At 52.8% G+C, this 18,506-nt stretch overlaps 1 protein-coding gene across 11 annotated transcripts in view; it reads left to right on the forward strand.

Moving 5' to 3' along the window:
- Bcor (BCL6 corepressor) overlaps positions 1-18,506 on the forward strand; it is a 118,018-nt gene that overhangs the window by 70,908 nt on the left and 28,604 nt on the right. For 8 of the 11 annotated variants that reach the window (XM_055599569.1, XM_055599577.1, XM_055599574.1 and 5 more), the window contains exons 1-2: positions 7-565; positions 18,249-18,377. In XM_055599569.1, coding sequence (XP_055455544.1) covers positions 18,292-18,377 — 86 coding nt within the window. In that variant the 5' untranslated portion in view covers positions 7-565; positions 18,249-18,291. Of the gene's footprint in view, positions 1-6; positions 566-1,366; positions 1,426-2,108; positions 2,127-18,248; positions 18,378-18,506 lie in introns of those variants that run through there. The other 3 variants (XM_055599571.1, XM_055599572.1, XM_055599570.1) reach the window with 3 other exon arrangements.

Below are 18,506 nucleotides of genomic sequence, written 5' to 3' on the forward strand. Positions count from 1 at the left end.
CACACACACACACACACACACACACACACACACACACACACACACACACCCAGCCCGAGCGGGCGCTCGCGGCGAACCGTCAACATGGCGCTGGGGCTCCTGCCCGAGCGCGGGCGGCAGCAGCGGCGGCGCGGGAGCTGCTGAAGCGACGGGGCCCGGTCCAGCTGCGGGAGGAGAGGATCGCGCGGGGCCGTCGCCACCTGCCCGGAGGCCCGCGGCCCGCCCCGCCCCACCCCACCCCCAGGCGGCCCAGAGCCCACCCCTCCGCGGGGCCGACCCCGAGGGCAGCTGGCTGCAGACGGAGACGGAGGCGAGCGAGCGAGGCGCCGGGAGCGGTTTGCGGGCAGCCAGAGGAAGGCAAACTTTGCTGCTCGCTGCGCTTCCCCGGCCCGGCTCCTCCGCTCCCTAACGTAGCCGCTCTCTTCCCGACCCCGCACACGTCTGCCCAACCAGCCAGCCAGCCAGCCGCCCCCGGATCTTCCTAGCCGCCTGGATTCCGCTCCGGGGAAAACTTCAAAGCGCCGGATCGCAGGCTCCCTGCCTACTTCCCGACTGGGGATTTCAGGTCAGTGCCCGGAACACCTATCCCGAGGGTCCGCGGGCGGTCCGGCGCTCCGGGGAATGCAGCCGATCGCCTCCCTCGGGACTCGCACCCTCGGAGGATTTCTCCTCCAACTCCTGTAGAGCCCAGTCGGGTGGTTTCAAGCCACCTTTGCTGGCTTTCGTTTTTACAGCAGAGCTGCAAGTTATTAAAAATGCAGCCAACCTAAGCGGCCCCCGCGTGGGCACGGGGGGGAGGGTAGGGAGGGACTCAACGGGGAACCTGCCGCCTCCCGAGGGGTTGGGGAGGACCGGGAGTTTTAGCGAGTGGAAGTTTGCAGCCTCTGTGTGTCTGCGCGGGAGCGCGGTCGTCGCCGAGCGTCGGGAGTCAGGCGGGGGGGTGGGGTGGGGGCTGGCTTGAAGGGGGTAGTACTGGGCTGGAAGCTGGGAAGCTCGTCTCGGCGTTACCTCGCTAGCAGGAAGGGGAGGGCGGCGGGTTCCCGTCTGCTTTCTTTTTCGACTCGGAAAAGAACTGTAAAAAAAAAAAAAAAAAAAAAAACCCCAGCCGCCGCCGCTTCGTCTGGCCTCTCCAGGGGCCCGGTGGTGCCTCCCGAGTGCAACGACGGCTTGTGCGTGCGCTGGTGTGTGAGGCCGGCGTTCCGGACCGAGCCGAGCTCGGCCTGCCTGCGTCGCGCAACTGGGGGGGGGGGGGGGAGCCCGGGGTTTTTTCTGGGTTTGCCCGAAAGCGTGAATCACGTGGATTAAGGAGGGGAGAGAGAGAGAGAGAGAGAGAGAGAGAGAGAGAGAGCGAGAGGAAAAAAAAAACTACTAGGAAGCCTTGGAGAGCCGGAGATTTCGGACTGGGCCAGTCTGCCGGCCCGCCAGGTCAGATGCTTTGTTTTGTAAATGTTCTTAAGATTCTGATTCGACCCCCTCCCGTCTCCTTTTCAGGGTGAAGCCTTAGGGTCGGTTTTAAGTTCTGAGCCCCCTGGACAGGTGTCGAGTGCTCGTGTTGGGGCGGGGGGGGGACGAGCGGAGCCCCCCCCCCCCAGCCCTCCGCTAGGCAGTGGGGAGCTGGTGGGAAGCCCTGATGGGCGTGTGAAAGTCTGCGGCCGTGGGAAGTTGGTCTCGCTCGGAGGGCGGGCGACGCGTAGGCTCTGGGCGAAGAGGAACTTGCGCACCGGGCGCGATCCTCGGCTGAGGCGGGGAGGGCGAGGCGGCACAGGGCCAGCGCTTGGAGCCGGCGGGAGGCTGCGCTGCGGAGCCACCACAAACCCGGGTGCTCAGGGCGGTGGCGGAGAGCGTCTTCTGTTTACCAAGAGAGAGCCTAGGAGAGTCCTTTTCGGAGTAGGATGATGGCTCGTGGCACGTGTAGCCCTGGCGGACTTCTGGCTGCCCGGCCGCTCACGGGAACAGGTACCCACGTCCCGAAGACAACCGAGCCTGTCCGCTTGTTGGCCAAGGCCGAGCGAAGCTTAATTTGCTGTTAATGAATCTTTTCCAGCAAGCCTGCGACCGCCAGCTAGGTGCTGTGGGTGCCCGCAAACGGAGGCGCGTACCGCGGTGGTCTACAGGGTGGGGGTCGGGTAAGTGGAAAAGCTAAGAAGAAACTGGAGGGGGGTTATGTTTATTTAAAAACAGTCCTTAAAAAGAAACCAGCGTGCTTCTGATAGGTACTGCCTGCTTGTGTCTAGACCTAGTCCTGGGTCTTTAACAGTGGAACCCCTCCCCCAGTGCACCCTTACTGAGAGGCTAGGAGAGGTTCTCAGGTTAGTCCCTTGAACGGAAAAAAAAGAAATCCTTAAAAATGGAGCGGGAGTAAGAAATGAGGAAACAGCCCACCCCAGAATGTGGTGGGAGGTAAGCAGACAGATTTGGGCATTTCTAGCCATCTGACACTTCCTGTGGCAATGGAAACGGACATCACCGAGAGAGATCGACCTGTTCAAGGTGCTGGATTCGGTTTTGCCAACAGAATCGCTTGTGTAGAAGGCATTTTAATTGTCGACCTCAGAGACGCCGCCTGTATGTGAACACTTAGGGGAAAGACTCCCTTCTGGACCCTTCCCGGCTCCATCCCCGACTTGTTACCTGGTCTGGGTCGCAGTGTCAGCTCTGGTGTTTATCTGGGGTTGGATTGTGTCGCCTAGACCTACGTGAAGGGTTGATGATTAATACGCCGTCCAGGTTTCATCTGAGGCGGGCCATCAGCGTGCGGGTGTGCATTGCCTGCGGTGGTCAGGGGATCACGCGGGGTTCGGTCACCAGGCGCTGGGCGGGTAGGTCTGAACTGGGACTCGATTGGCCCCAGCGCTGTCCTTTGAGGCGCTGTCACCAGTAGGTGACTGAGAGTTAATTAGGAAGTGTTCTCTGGATCAATGGGCCGCACAGCTCATTAGCGATTCTCTCCAGCCCTTTGCAGGGCCGGCCTGGCCTCCGCCTCCCACACAGCCCAGGCCCCCGCGGCCCGGGCTGCGGAGAGTGCCGCCGGGAAGTGGGGAGGGGTGGTCAGCGAGGGACAGCGGGCAGGCCAGCAGAAGTTCGCAGGGCGGCGTATTGCGTGCGGCGCCGCTAGGTCCGCACTGCCCGCTCTTTCTTCCTGCTCGGGTCCTGCTCGCCTCCACTGTGTCTTTAACTCGCCCTAGCTCGCTTTGCTGCCTGGCTGCTCCTCCCCGCCTCCCTCGCCCATCTCTTGTTCTCTAAGCACGACGCCTGTGCTCCCCGCCCAGTTTGGGATTAGACAAGATAAAAATAGGACTGCCCAGCGCGCAGAGCTGTGACAGTGCCCGGGTAGCCCGGCTGAGGCGAGCGCAAAGGGTAGGGTCTGGGGAAGACTGGCAGGACGCTCTAGGCGGCCGGATTCTCATTGGACCCTCACCCCTACCCCGCAGGCGTCGTCACGCTCGCTGGACTCCGTCCGCTGTGAACCGTGCGGGCCAAGGGGAACTGAGCAGGGTCTCCGCGCTCTCGCGGGTGTTGGTGTGCGGGTGATAGATCGGTCTAGACAGGCATGCAGACTCCCTCCCGGCTGAAGGACGGGGAGTGGGGGGGGGGGCTGTGGAGATGGCAGCAGATTCCCGAGAGCGACGAGAGCGGCGAGCGAGCAAGCTAAAGCTAGCCTGCGGGGCCCAGCAAGCCGGGTGGAAGCAGGTTGCGGCGGCTGCAAGGAGGTGGGGGTTTCCTCTTAACCCTTTAAGTGCAGTAAAGAGTTTAATGGGGGAAAAGACAACGACCCTAGTGGAAGGGACTGGAGCTCGAGTGGTCCACTGGGTATAGACCTACTAGTGTTTTCCTTTCTCTTCTGCGTGCATCCCCCAATTCTTCCACCAATCGAATGCAGCTGCTAGACAGTCCCAGCTTGACCCGGTCCTTTTCTTTGGAGGCCCTGTCAACACAAAATGGGCACCCTCACTTAAGGATCAGAATTTGAGAACTAAGTATGTTACACCTCTGTTTCCTATGGGGAACCTAGGGAAACTCAAAGCAAGAGAAAGTAGTTGAGCAAAGGCCCTGACCCAGACAGCTGCAGGCCAGTACACAGCATTCCTTGAGTTGTCCACAAACACTTAAGTTTTGAACAGTTTTAATCAGAGATGGTCTGGACATTTATTTATGTATCTGGTCTGCAATGTAATACAGCTTGCCACAAGTTAGTCTTAGTTCTTTTCAGAGCTGGGTATTGATGGGCGGGTCCCACTACAGATAATCAACTTATTCCTTCCTTTCTTTTCCGGGTAAAAATTTGTGATGTGAGGTTCCTCTATTTACTGTGAAGCCATGCTGGTCGAGCCAGAAAATTGACTGCATGTGCTTGGACAAATCATGACGCTTTGGTCCCTATGGCCTAAAGGAACAAGAAATACACAAGAGATAAAGAACTGGCCAAGAGGAATGTAAACATGGGTATGCAAATACAGAAATAGTGGTATTCTAAAAGAAAAACTAGACCTTGTGAATCTGAAAACGGGCAGAATTTCTATGTGTTGCAAAGAGTCACTTAGAAAAGCACGAGAGGCACACATACACATACATACTGTGTTTAGATACAGGGGCTAATTGCCAAGACCTCTCCCCTGTGCCTTGAGGTAGACTTTTTTCATGTAGTCACACTGGCTGAAATTAAAACCCAGGGCAACCACGTTCTCAGGGAAATAATGTTTGGGCTGTAGAAAATGGCAAAGCGGCCTCCCAAACAGGTGGGGATGGTCCCCTCTTAGAACTATTTCCATTTAGTTTTTCCCCTACTGGCCAGGTGGCAGGAATTTTGAAGAAGCTGGGAGTTGTTGACCTTGTGTGGCTGGAAGGTGAAGGAAAAGGCACTAGCCTCTCCACTTTGTGGCAGGGAGAAAGATGTGAGACTGTGGTGAAGCCTTGCTGGTGAAGGTGGTGCCAGGGATTGGACAGAGCAAGAGAATTAAGAGGAGCATGCCCTCTGGGAGGAAAGCACTATGCTTTCATTTTGGTGTACTTTATTATACATTTTCCTCCTCTCTCTGGAGGGCACTGGCTGGGACGGCCTGTTCGGGGTGCATTAGCAGGCGCCTCAGTGACCCCCAAAAGGGCATGTAAGCTCCTGCAAAGGACTTTGTTCAGGACACCTATTTGCTTCCATCCCTCTTTCTCTAAGCCCAGTCAGGAATTCCAGTTTTTATTGGGAAGATCACACTTGGGTGGAGCCAGGGCTGGGTGGGGCAGGGCTGTGGCTAGAGGAAGGCTGGCAGCCTCCTAAAAGGCCCCAAGTCCTGCCCCAACATAACACAGTCCTCAGGGGCAACCAGCGGCCTTTAACAATGCTACCCTAGTTTTCTTGAGGAATCTTCTTCCAGACACCTAGCCAGGCAGGGTGGGGACATCACATGGGTCAACCCCAAGGCTGTGCCCCACCGTCTGGAGCCAGGAAGGCCCTTTGTTAGGTCTTGGTGTCCTGTGAGTCGCTAAGGAGTGTAAATGCAGTGTTTTTGCCCAAGAGTCTCTTGAGACAGTTTGAATGCCATCTAGTGGGGGCCTCTCCCAGACTTCAGAAGACTTTGACTGGCCACTATCAGAAGGACTTGGTCAGTGAGATTCCAACTTTTGGGCAGAGATGGCCTCCCTGCTGAGACCTAGGCTGTGGATCTAGGAAAATCCAAAAGAGCTGTAGCTGTGACCTCCTCATCCACCTCTGTGGTTGACCCAGTTCTGAGAGCTGGCCCAAGGTATGCACTGGCCACTTCTCCAACAGCTTCCCAAACTTGCTCCCCAACATGCCCCTCAGGAGGGGACATCTCACATTTTGTGGGGTAGTTGTTAATGGTGCTCCTATGGGCTATTTCTGAAGGTTCCCTTTCTGGGGTGAAGCGCAATTCTGTTTTTCCTCAATCCAGATTCTTGTAAGTCCCCACTTCTTTTTTCCGGAGACCAAGTATCACTAGCCAGCACCCACAGGCTGGGCTCCCCACGATTAGACAAATGGAGAAGTCCACTCAGAGAAGATCCTGACAGCATAAAATATAATTTGTGATCTAAAAGACAGTTTCCAGTATAATCTCATTATGCACCACAGACTCCCGGTGTTATTTTGTGGAAGGCGGACAATGATCAATTTACATTGACCCGGGGCTGGGCGAGCTTTTAGATGGTAATTGCCATATTGATTTGCATGCAAAAAGGAGACCTGCTAAAATTAAAGACCGGAAGCTAAATTAAACTAAATTTATTGTCTAGGTGCAAACCAGGGGAACTATTGGGAGGGAGGTGAGTCGGGTTAGGTTGCCAGGGGCAAAGCAGGTAAGCAGCTCTGAGAGCTTGGGGGCAGTTTGCAACTCCCCCCCCCCACGCTGCCAATATTTTTGCTTTGTGATTTCAAAATCTGGGGTGGGAGTTTAGGGGAAAGGTTATAAAAAGGTGCAATCGTAGTGAAAGCCCAGGGCCTTTTAATGCTAACAGTAACTATAAAGGAAAGGGGAGGTTTATAGGGTTATGGGGGGGGGTCTTCCTGCACCATTTCCGGCACTCCCCACCTCCCATTTCTATTGTTCTGGCTCTGTCGGGGCTTTGCTATGGTGCCAGGGACACCAAAATCTGGAGAGAAAGGAAGAAGAATAAAAATAATAAAAAAACGGCCCTTCCCACCTTGCTCTTTCCCCTCACCCTCCCTGGAGCTTGTGGTGGGCGTGAATGTGACAGAGTGTCACATTTCCTTCAGGTGCTAGTCCACAGCAAACACGAATAGGTGGCCTAGCCTTTCCCTTCAGACCAACTGCTCATTACTGGTCAGTCTTATGGCTCAGACTGCCACCCTAGACTTGCCACATAATGCAGTCTAGACAGAGCAAAAGGCTCTCTAAGGGGCTCCTACATCTGTCTGCCTTTCCTAAGGCTCCCAAAGAAAACCCTAGGGACCAGAGTGGATCGTGCGAGAAAATATCAGTCAAAACTACTTGCAAGATAGCAGGCCCTATCCCTACTAGGACAATCTGGAAGACTTTCCTTTTCCCAACCCTTCCTCCTGTGATGTGGCTTCAACATCCTCTCCACACTTCCTCCTAATTTCTAGACCTACCTACCCCAGGCTTCCAGTTGCTTTAGGAACTTTGGCACCAGAGGCTTAATCTTCACCTTTGCTCAGTGAGGACTGGCTCAGGCACCAGACATCTGGTCACCTTTGACACCTTCTGCAGCTCCAAGTCAACAAGGTCTGAGCCTCTGAGACAGACCTGGCAGAGCCACTAGAAGGGAGAGGGTCTAAGTAAAGAGAAGAACGGAACACTCAATTCCTCTGTTCACCTCTGAGTGGCCAGGTGGCCGGCCCTGCTAACCTGGCCCCCAGCCAGCCCTCCGAAAGCAGCTTTCTTTCTCTTTGTCAAACTTTCCAGCCTTGGCTAGCCAGACGACTTTCCAGCTCCTGCCTGCCCAGACTCTGAACTGGCCTAGCACGACAGAACTTCTAAGGGCAACCCCCTGACCCTGGCACTAGGTAGCAGCAACTATGGTAGATACACCTTCTCCTACTCCAATCCAATCTACCCAACCCCCTCACCCTAACATCAGGCACCTGGAGTCTGCGGCTTCCCAAGCAATTGCCATCCAGCCAAGCCTGCGACCTTAGCTTCCACCATGAGACAATTGCCCACAGTCCCATTGCTGTGAAGCTACTGGGCCTTGCCAAGGGTGTGCTCAGCCCCCAACTGGGGCATCTCAATGTGAGAGATTTGCAGTATGTTGGGGGAAATTTTTCATTGGCCTTGGAGATTGCTGTAATATTTAGGGGCAACTGAGCTCTGGACTCATTGAACGAATTGCATAAAGTTCATGCGCTGGCTTCTTACCTTGTATTTGATACACAAAGCCTAAGAAGCCTTCCAAACTTACATGAGGTGAAGACAATATGTGAAAACGGGGATTTCAAATAACACAATTAGACCAATAATTGGCTCCTCTCCGCAACTCCAGGACTGAGTTTGACCATGGCCCATTTTTACTAGCTGTGTGACCTTGGGGGCAAGTTATTTATGGCCTCTGAGCCTCAGTACTTTTCTTCATTTGTATGACTGGGAATAATTACCTACCTTTAGGATCAAAGGCAATGCTTGGCACATAGTAGGTCCAGAGGGTTAATAATTGCCTTAAATCACTGGTCACGTTTCTGTAAGTTGCTCCTCAGTTTCCTATTGCCCCAAAGACCGGCTAGGCACCGGTGTGCCGGGACTGAGGATGCCATGCCGGCCCAGCTGCTTCCTCCAGGGACGGTCCTCTGGGTAGGTTTATGTGGGCTCCTCTTTCCCTTTGTTAGCATTCTCTGCCTTATGCCTTTAAGGGATTCCATATGCAACGACTTGGATTTTTTCCCTCTAAGTGGGATCATTATATGGTTAGGAATTGATTCCAGAGCTGGTATCTAGGTGCCGTTTGGCAAGTTTTCCAGTCATTATTTGAGGGGAGGGGACTGGAGCTGCTGGAGGAGAAGACCTAGTTGGAAGAGGTAGAGGAATGGCCTGCTGCAGGGGCGCTGTGGTTTGATAGGGATTAAGTCAGGATGTTATGAAGGCTCGATGTGGTTTTCAATAAAGTCAGCCAGAGATTGCTTCTTTTATATCGATATGTATTTTTAAAAAAATGACTAGCCCAAGAAGAAAACCAGACCTGTATGGATCCAGGCCGGTAGTATGCTACTGTGATCAGGTTTCCTCCTCGACTCCCAGAGGGGAAGTCAGCTTTTGATTGAAGCTACACTTGGTTCTTGACTCTCAGGGGATGCCTGCTCTGAAACAGGAGCCCTCCCCCTCCCCCTTCCCTTCTTCCCCTAAAAGCCTTTGTGCAGAAAGAGCTTCAGTAGGCACGAATCCCTGGTCCCTCTAAAGAATGCCTTGCAGCCTTTGCTGACGTTGTTTTGTGAGCAGTGGGTTTTACCAGGACAGCGGTTTTGACCCATTTTAGCTGCTTTTAGGCGTAGCGTATGGACAGGGTTCTCCTAACTGTGATGATGGCTACAGTGTGGAATCTGATGTTTTGTAACCTTTGCCCCGGGGACCCTTCAGGAGAGGGCAGAGGTGGGGAGCATTGAGGACCCAGCATCGTTTTCGAGGGTCTGTTTGTTTTCTCCAGCCCAGGAGGTGGAGGGTGGAGACAGGCAAGAGTATGCTCCAGCTCTGAGTCTGATTTTAAAACTTGGTTTAATTGGAGAAACTCCTAGGCATTTCACAGTTCTGTACAAAATGTAAACTTGAAATAGCTCGAGACCTACGTCATTTAAGAAAGGATAAATGAAGTTCAAAAATGTTCAAACTATGTAAATCCTTGGAGTTGTCTGCCCTCCCATAAACACATGACAAGTGCCAAGGCATTTCCAGTCAAAACACCCATGGACCCAGCAGCCTCTATCCTTTGTATTTATTATTTTATTAACAGCATTTTACACTGCATTTAACAAGCCTAGACTGCCTGCTTTTCCACAGTGACTGGGATAGAAAATGGGTGGGGGTGGGGAAAAGTGGTCTACAAACCCACGGGCAGGAGAGAGCTCTCCAGATGGAGAGGCAGTTTATTTCTACTGGCCAAAAAGGGAGCCAAAAGTAGTACTGAGGAGAAAGAGAGCCCTCCTCCCATCCCAGGAGCCCAGTTGGGCCTCTAGATGTGTCTGCACCCAGCCTTCCATTTGGAGGGTAAAACAGTCTGCTCCAGGCTACTCTGCCCCTTGGTTATTGGTGATCATCAAAGAACAAGTATTTGTTGTTACTTCGTATCCTGGTGGAAAGTTTCTAATGAAAAGTAATGCCTTTCTTAAGTCATAAAATGAGCCTTGTATGATTATTTAATTAAAATCTATTTAAGGACCGATTAGGCGTGTAATTTGCACTAATAATGACGATTATGGAAATGTTCAACTTAACCAAAAATCATAAAGGAGACATTTTGATCAGTGGGGCGACCAGTAAAGTATTCAATGAGTTAGGCAATTTCTGAAAGACCAGAGGCAGACCTCTGCGGCCCCACACAGAGTGCAAAGAGGCCCGGCCTCTGACAACCTCAAGAGCTGCAGGCCTCACTGTCACAGTCAGCCTTGACACTTGGTCCACTGTCCTAGGAGTGTAGGGAGCTATCTCTTCCCATCCTTCTTCCCCAGACTCTACCAGAGGTGCAAACTCTGGGAGAGGGCTGAGAAACCACTTCGAAATGGCGGTGCTCTTGGGCTTAACAAACTGCACAGGGAAAAGCACGCACGCTTCTGGCTGGCCTTGGCTAGAGCCCGGAGGGGTGTGTGTGTGTGTGTGTGTGTGTGTGTGTGTGTGTGTGTGTGTTGGGGGGGGGACAGGGTCCCTTGTTCCGGAGAAACCTGCCAGCTGCTAGGCTTGGTGTGAAGGCGAAGGCAGACACAATGCTGCTGTTGTTGGTTTGATCTCTAACTGTGGATTGTTAGTCTGGCTTTAACTATGTGGTAAGGGGGGAATGTGAAGGCTGTTTACAGCGAGTGCAAATAATGTGACAGCTGTTGGCGCGCGAGCAGCACTGCGCCTCCTCAGCACTCACACAAAGCCGCACTATGCAGGCCCCGTGGAGTAGCTGCAGAGGTGGCCGCCACTTTGTGAGAGAAAGCTGGGCCACGTCCCACTACCAGTCAAATCCCCAGCACGGACCTTAAGGACTTCCCAAGGGTGGAGTGAGGGTGTGGAATGGTTTATATGTTGTGGTTTAGGGAACTTGTTAGGCAGAGGTGTCAGGAGAAGGCCCGGGGGCCTGGAGTGTCACTGTCTAGAGGGGTTTGGCCAAGATCCATGGACATGGGTCCTAGGCTGCTTGTGACAGAGTTTGCAAGATTTGGGCAAAACAACCAGCCAGCCCCAAGTAAGCCTGTTGGGAAGAATGCCTTATTAACTAAAGGCTTTCTGGGCCTCCCAGAGGTTCTAAAGGCTGTTCTTCCTCCTCTGCAATGGCTCTATTCAGACAAGTTGAAGACAGGCGCTGCTGTGTTCTGGGCTCTGGGCACTGTTCCTCCGGATGGAAATGCAAGTGTGTGGGTTCAAGATCCAAAGGAGGGCACATTTTCAGGGGAAGGGGTGCAGGTTGACTTTGACGCACACATCTTATAACCTCTCCTCGTCAGAACACACTGGCCTTTGGCTACATTCACAAAAAGCCTGCTGGCAGCAGCTCCACTCTTTGGGCACCAGGGTGGAAAGGAGAACACTTGGTGATGACCCTCCAAGTCCTGGAAATGCATTGGCATGCTCAAGAACTTGAATCTGTCTCCTGGGTGGCCTGGAGCAAGTTAAGAGCAAAGTGTCTCCCTTACTACCCAGGAATCCCAAGGTCGAAAAAAGCCTGCTAAGCCATGGCCGACGCCGGGATATAAAGAGTCTTTTCAGGCTGACTTAATTCTACAACCTTGCCTTCGGTGTGGCTTTGGCCCTTGGGTGGACAACCTACAGGATGTCTGAGTGTAGATATCCTCCGCCTGCCAGGTTAACATTCCGAGTTTTAATGTAGACTTCTACATATTTCCCTTGGGGATCTCAGAGATGCTTCTGGAGTGATACATGAACTTCGGTGCGAGTTCTAGAAATTGGTCTCTTTTTATGACGTGTGCCATTTTCTGTAGGAATGTTGCTTGCAAAACGAGTTTCGCCTCGGAGGAAAGGCGGAAAGATAAACAAGCCTGCAAACGCCAAAACACTGGCAGTCTTTCCTTCCTTCCAGCTCTCTTAAAGCGGCCGGGCTGTATTTCCAGGATTAGACTCATGCTCGTAAGGAGGGACTTGGTTGGCTTTTTTCCCCCCAAGCAAATGCAAATTAGAGAAAAATAATTTTCTTTCAACGATATGCAATGTATTAGTCACTTGTTATCGTGCTCCAAGGCAGGCCTCATTTGCGCGTCTGCCAGCTCGCTCACATCTGCTCGGCGCTGTTGGGGCATTTTAACCTTGGCGGTGTCGTGTCTAGTCCCAGGGATCAAGGAAGAGTAATTAAGCTATGAACAGCCACAAAAATCTGTGGGACCCCATCTCTGTGGCTTTGTTTGGGGGGTGCTTTGAGTTCTGAGACGGAGTAACAGCAGACATGGGATTCCTATTGTTCCGGTAAAAAAAAAAAAAAAGTGACTCCACCTCCCCTGGCCCTCAGGACTTTGTGGCTTTGCACTGTCAGCAAGGGGCTTGCATGCAGATTTCGGGACCCTTGCATTTTCCCCATCTTCATTCATTTGAAAAGTTTCTTTGCTTCCTAGAGCCAATGGCCCTTTGAATAACTTTGTTACTTTTTGTAGCAGGGAGTGACATTAAGTGTGTTTGGTTTATGCAATGCCTTTAGTGGAGAAATGTGCAGTGCTGCAGCCTCCGCGTGGGCCGATTCTTTAGGATCCTTCTCCAGGTGACATGGATTCCCCAGCTGGGACTGAACTCTGTTGGACTAGGCCAAGTAGCGGGCATGCGTAAGAAGGAGCCCTGGCTTTCTTCCTTGGTTTTAGGTGCTGGGTCCAGTGCCTTTTTGAGGGAGTTCTTGTTTGCAAATCCACCCCACCTGCACCGAGGAAGATGCAAGTGAAAGGAACAAAAAGGCTGGGGTGGGGGGGGTAACAGCTGTCTCTGTCCTGGGTTGGGAGCTCTGGAGCCCTGGGGCTCTGCCTAGAGTAGAGGGTGCGTGCCCAGCAACCCACACTTGGTAGACTTCTCAGGTCAGCGCTCCCCAATGCTCCGCACCTGTCCCATTTCACCGTAGACCAGACTTGGTCCTCATCCTCTAAGGGGACAGTCAACATGAGCAACGCTCTGGTCTGAAGGGAGCTCCCTGTGAAGGTAGGGAGGGTTTGCAGTCCTGACTCTCCCCTGGGCTCGGGAGCATGTCCCTTGAGGGCTCAAATCCTGACTGAACCCACTCAAAAGTTTATTTTTGTCTAAAATTTGATGGTGAGGACCAAAGGAATAGTGGAGGGACCCTGGAAGTTCCCATGAGAACACAGGGTTCCAGGGGTTAACTAAGGTCTTTGGGGACTGTGGCTGCCCAAGGGAGAACTGGTACAGTATCTGAAAGGCCTGAGGGGATTTCTGGCCAGTATTGCTACCTTTTCCTGCGAAGACATTGGCAGGGAACTGTGAGGGAGCCAAAGGGGCCGGTGAGCTCTGAGCAGCAGAGTGTGTGCTGGGGAAGACAATCCCTTTGTTGCAGACCCAGCACTTCTTGCTGTACCGAGGTATGGGGGGGGGCGCCCCTCCTCCCTCTCTTCTTCTGTTGCCACCGAGGGCCAAGTTTATTCCCCACCCTGGTGGCTTTCCACTGTGACTCCGGAGGTCAGGAAGATGCTGGGGAGGTACGCTGCAAAGATCAGGTCTGTGCAAGCATTGTCCCCTCCCCCACCCCGTCCAGCTCCCTGACTTCGTCTGTTTCTGATGTAAAATTTGGGGTTGTGGGTGGTGGCACTCTAAGCCAGTGGTTATGGCTTAGAGTGTGCACCTGGGCAGCCCGGATCACACCTCGACCCCTCCCCCCCCATACACACACCCACCTCAGATGGCTCAGGACCGGGGAGCAATTTGAGGGTCCCCTACTCTCATCAGCTGAGAAAGCAGCCCAGGAGGACACGCCCTGCATTGCACATCCGGGAAAGCATTTTCTTTTCATTTCCCACCCCCATATAGGCCCTCCCCCCAACATTCTAAAATAGGAACCTCTTCCCCCTCCCTTCCTTGACACCCAGAGCGTGGTGCTGCTGTGACTCAGTCTGGGTTTGGAGCAACCCCAGGAAGGGCTGGAGCTAGCTTTAGGCTTGGGTGTAATCCACACCAGTTGTGTGTCCCTCCCCCCTCGCTCCACCTCCTGGCTTGGCCCTTCTGGATCTCATTCCTCAGCCCCCCCCCCCCCCCCCCCCACCCATGATAGACAGAAGACTATGTAGCCATTCTGGGACTTCTATATAAACAATGTGTTTAGTGGAGTCAGATGCTGTTTGATGGGGTTAACCGTGACCAGCTCCAGCTATTGCCAGGCAAAACTTAAGTCCACAGTGCAGCTGAAGCCTCCAAAGAACAGGGTGCCAAATATTTACAGAGGGGACCAAGGTTGGAGAGATTCGGCGACCTGCCCAGGGATACAGGGTGTGTGAGGGTGATAGCTTGAGCCATGAGACCGGTGACCTTAAGAGAACCAGCCTTGTTGGAAGGACGGACTTCTTCAAGACGACCCCACCCCCACCCCAAAACATAGAGTGGGAGCAGGCTTCCTATGTCCCACCTAAACTAGAAGCTGTTACAGACTTGTCCAGTCCTCCTGGCTGCTGCCCACATAACTGCCTATGGGACAGGGGCCGGAAGGGTCCAGAGAAAGAGCTTTAGAGAAGCCCCAAAGGAAGGGACTGTGGCTGTTCGAATGAAGAGATTTCATCGCTTCCTAGCTCCTACTGGGGGGAGGGGGGTGATACTTTTCTTATTGTGGGTACAGAGGCCATTGATGGTAGTGGGAAATGGTCTCTCAAAAGTAATGGGAGAAAACAGAGAAGGTTAAGAAGAGCCTAGTGTGACCTCTCCCTTCACTGCTCTACCCTCTCCTCAGCTTCCTCCCTGTTGTCTGTAAATCTTAGGTGCCCTGAAAGACACAAGGAAGTCGGGCATGGTGGTATATGACTTTAATCCCAACAGAGACAGATAAATCTCTTGGGTTCCAGGCTAGCCAGAACAGTAAGATCTTGTCTTTTCAAAAAAAAAAAAAAAAAAAGGAAAAAGTGTGTTCTTTTCCTGGATGTACTGTGCTGTCTTGGCAGAGCTCAACGAAATGTTGTTAATAGGTATTCCTTGGGGTCACCTGATGTCTTCTCATAGTGGGAAGCAATCAGTGCTCCTTCTCAAGGATGCCAGGGTTGGACAGCACCTAACCTTGGTCCCTCTGACCGTCTTCTGCCCATCAGGCCCTTTTACACTGTGTCCCGGCCAAGCATGGGTACTCTAGCCATAACCTTTGGCTCTGGAACAAATGGTTGCTCCAAGTCTGTCCAGATGACTCCGGCACATTCAAGCATTCAGTTGAACACAATACCAAGAGCTGCAGCCACATACCATGTGTGCCCGCCACACACAGGTTCCCCCAGACCCCTGTGTCCCAGTGGGCAGATGTTGCAGTTAGCAGTCCGCCTGTCTCGTAACAATCAGAGAGCCAGCCCTGCCCGGCTCTCTGAGCTGTCTTTGCTTTGCTTTTATTTCCTTTCCCTCTACCACTAGCGAAAAGGGTTAAAACCCAGAGCCAGGGTAAAAGCTAGCCATTTCCCCTCAGAACAGGCTGGTGCCTGTCAAGTGCCTTTTCATGAGTGGCTTCATAACATCTTGGTACTTCTAGAGGTATGGCCTACATGTGAAAGAAGGGGCCAAAAAGGAGCTTCCTCTTTATAATACAGCAGCCAAGTGCCTTGAGGTATTCTGTATGCCGTCTACCATATCCCACAGGCAAGGGTCAGCAAAGTCTGTTCTGAAGCACTCTGCCTTAGAGGTAGAAAGAAAAGCCCCAGCTCTTTTACTAGCACTTTCTAGAAACTGGATGGGTGTTGGTACTCGATGGTTTAGTAGAAGCAGTACGTTTCTGCTGGGGGATTGGGCTGCCCTTTTTTGTCGCCCTAGAGAAGGACCTCCTGCCAGGCAGGGCCTGAAGCCATTAGCCCTTTCTACTCTGTTCCTCCTTGGCCAGGCACGGAAGAGTTAAAAGTCCTTGGCTTGTTGCAATGAAATTATGGCTGGCAGTGGCGCCGCTGTTTGTTCAACAGACCTTTACTTTTAAACAGTTCACAAAAAGTTCACGAGGCAGCTAAAAATTGTAAGTGTGTGGACACGAGCCTGTACAATCACTCGCATGCACGTGTGTGTATAGTCAGCCCACAGTGCAACTCCCCTTGGTTTAGCCCTTCTCCCCACAACTGCATACAGAGGTGACTGAAATGCACTCCAGGCCTTAACTCTCAAGTCTGACCCCGTGTGTATGTGTGTGAGAGAGACACTTTATTCTGGTGGCTCGTTATTTATCTGAAACAATAATACTGAAAAGCCTGAAGGATGAACCCTAGAGAGGGCCTGAAGTTTCAGTTTGTTCAAGCTATCCCAGGTGCCTCACAGTCCATGTGGCCTTTTCTGGAAAAGCAAGGAACCAAAGATGCTACTGGGCTTTTGTGGGGAAGAGGCCAGGCATTCCCTAAGCCCATTCTGATGTTCTTTGAGGGTCCCTAGGGTACTTTTCCTGAGGTGAGCCACTCTGGGAGATATGTAGGAGGCAGCAGGGTTTCGAGGCTGAGGAACTGGAATATGGGGATGTGCGTTTTCTTAGGCAGGCTCTTCCATACCTTCTGGGGATTGATTGTGGGGGTCCTCCTGGTCCCAATGGGCTTTCTGCCCTTCATTGGTGCTCTAGGAGGACATGGTCTGGTTCCTGCTGTCTAGGACACCTGCACCAAGGAATGGTACCCTAGTTGATGAGGCCACCCACCGTGTCTTCCCTTTGTGTGACTAGGCAGCGGATCCCCAGGAAAGGGACACTCCATGGAATAGGTCTTGGGTCTTTCCAGCGCCGGCGGTGGGACGGTCCCTGCTTGTTTTGTCTATTTGAAAGATGGAAAACAGCGAACAGCCCCTATACAGCCTTCCCCAGCACCCCAGTTAGTTCCTCCAAGCACTGTGGCTAGGCCCTTTGGAGTTGCCCTGTCTGAAGAAAGAGACCCTTCCCAGAAAAACAGCTTTGCCAAAGTCCACTCCCATTATGCCTCCACAGATTCCAGCCTCTTCAGTGCCCTTCCTCCCCTTCCAGTTTCATTGTTGAGCTCTAACTGTGCATGGTGTGTTGGTGCGTGTTCTGTGGTTGGGGGCCAGTGGGGGTTGCTGGTGGACAAAAGACCTAGTTAGGACAAAGAAAGAAGCATAGCTGAGCTTTTGGATTCAGTCCTCCCAAGCCTTCCCCACCCCCACCCCAGCCTCTGGCAGAAGAGTCCCCTGGACGGGGTGCCTCCACCCAACCGACCTGGCAGCCAGCTTCTCCGTGTGCTAAAGTGTAAAAGCAAGCATTTGCATATTTTCTCCTGCTAACAAAGGAAATGTGTCGACTTAAGGGAACATTTGGGCTTTCGGAAACTGTGTGGGTGGGTGTGTGAGGGAGGAGAAAGAAAAGTTCCCCTGATGATCTATCCGCACACCAATTATTTCACATTCAGGTTTGGGTCCCGTGGAAAAATGTCGTGGCCTGTCCTGGACAAGGGAAACTGAGATGTGTTTGTGAGCAGGGAATTGCCGAGGGCCATCGGTCCCAGGCATTAAAGGCTCCCCTACTTATTAACCCAGCATTTAACAGCAGGATATGGGCTGAAGCGCAGTCAAAAGAAACGGCTCAACCTCCAAAGAGCAATTAAAATCCTGCACGAGGATAAATCACGCGCCGTGATAATCCTGTTAATAAAATGCAGCTTGTCCTGACCCTTCACTCATGCAGCAAACTAGAATGTGGTGTGGGTGGGGGCGGTGGGCTGAGAAGGTAGGTGGGGGAGGTGGTCTGGGCTTCTTTTGTGCCCCCCTACCCCCTCAGCGCAGCTCTCCCCTCCTAAGATGTGGAAAATGGGTGGCTTTTGCCTGTTCCCTGTGTGCCAGCAGCTCTGGAGCCCATCAGCATCAGCCCTGGCTGCAAAGACTTATGCGCTAATGATTTCTTGTCCCCAGCGAGCAGGCGTCATTGAATTACTCAGCCGCCTCCCCCTGCAGCTCCCAGGCGAAACCACCCCTGTTAGGTGCTTAATCTAATCCAGGGCTCCAGTAGAGGGGTTCACCAGCCCACTGGACTCTCTCTCTTTGACCCTCCATCTTTGGGCTGTGTGCAGGACAGCTTGGAAATTCAGTCCTAACAACGCGTCCTAATTTGTGTCCCAAGCCTGCCACCAAACCCCTCACTGTTAACTCACTCCTATCGTCACCCCAAGAGTATGCCAGTGATCTAGCCACCTATGTCTCTCTCCAGTCCCTCCTCAAATATGGCTTCTTTCTATAGCAGAAGGGTGGGGAGGCATAGAGCTGTGACTCAGATGGGCTTCTTCCTGTGAGCTTGAGTTTGATCCCCTCAGGTGTGCTCTCGGCTCCTGGATACTTGTAGACACTGTATCCTGTGTCAGGTGTGCGCTGTGTCCTGTGTGAATTGCTTTAAAAGGTCCTCTCTGCTTCATCAGTGCTTCTTCTTTACCTAACCTCACTGGGACCTCCCCCCTCTTTTTTTTTTTTTTTTTTAAACAGACTAGACGCCTAAAGCCACGCTGCTGCCATCCAAGAAGACGACATGCTTTCAGCAACTCCCTTGTATGGGAACGTTCACAGCTGGATGAACAGCGAGAGGGTCCGCATGTGTGGAACAAGTGAAGACAGGTGAATGGTCTCCAGGGCCAGGCCTGGTGAGGGAGAACTGGTCCCCTCCCCCACACTTCTGAGCACAGCCCATGCATGCCCAAGCCCCCCCTCACCTTCTCACAGGCAGAGAGGGCCCCAAAAGGTCTA

Source organism: Psammomys obesus, unplaced genomic scaffold (genome assembly GCF_907164565.1).
Source record: "Psammomys obesus unplaced genomic scaffold, mPsaObe1.curated_primary_1811, whole genome shotgun sequence".
NCBI lineage: Eukaryota > Metazoa > Chordata > Mammalia > Rodentia > Muridae > Psammomys > Psammomys obesus.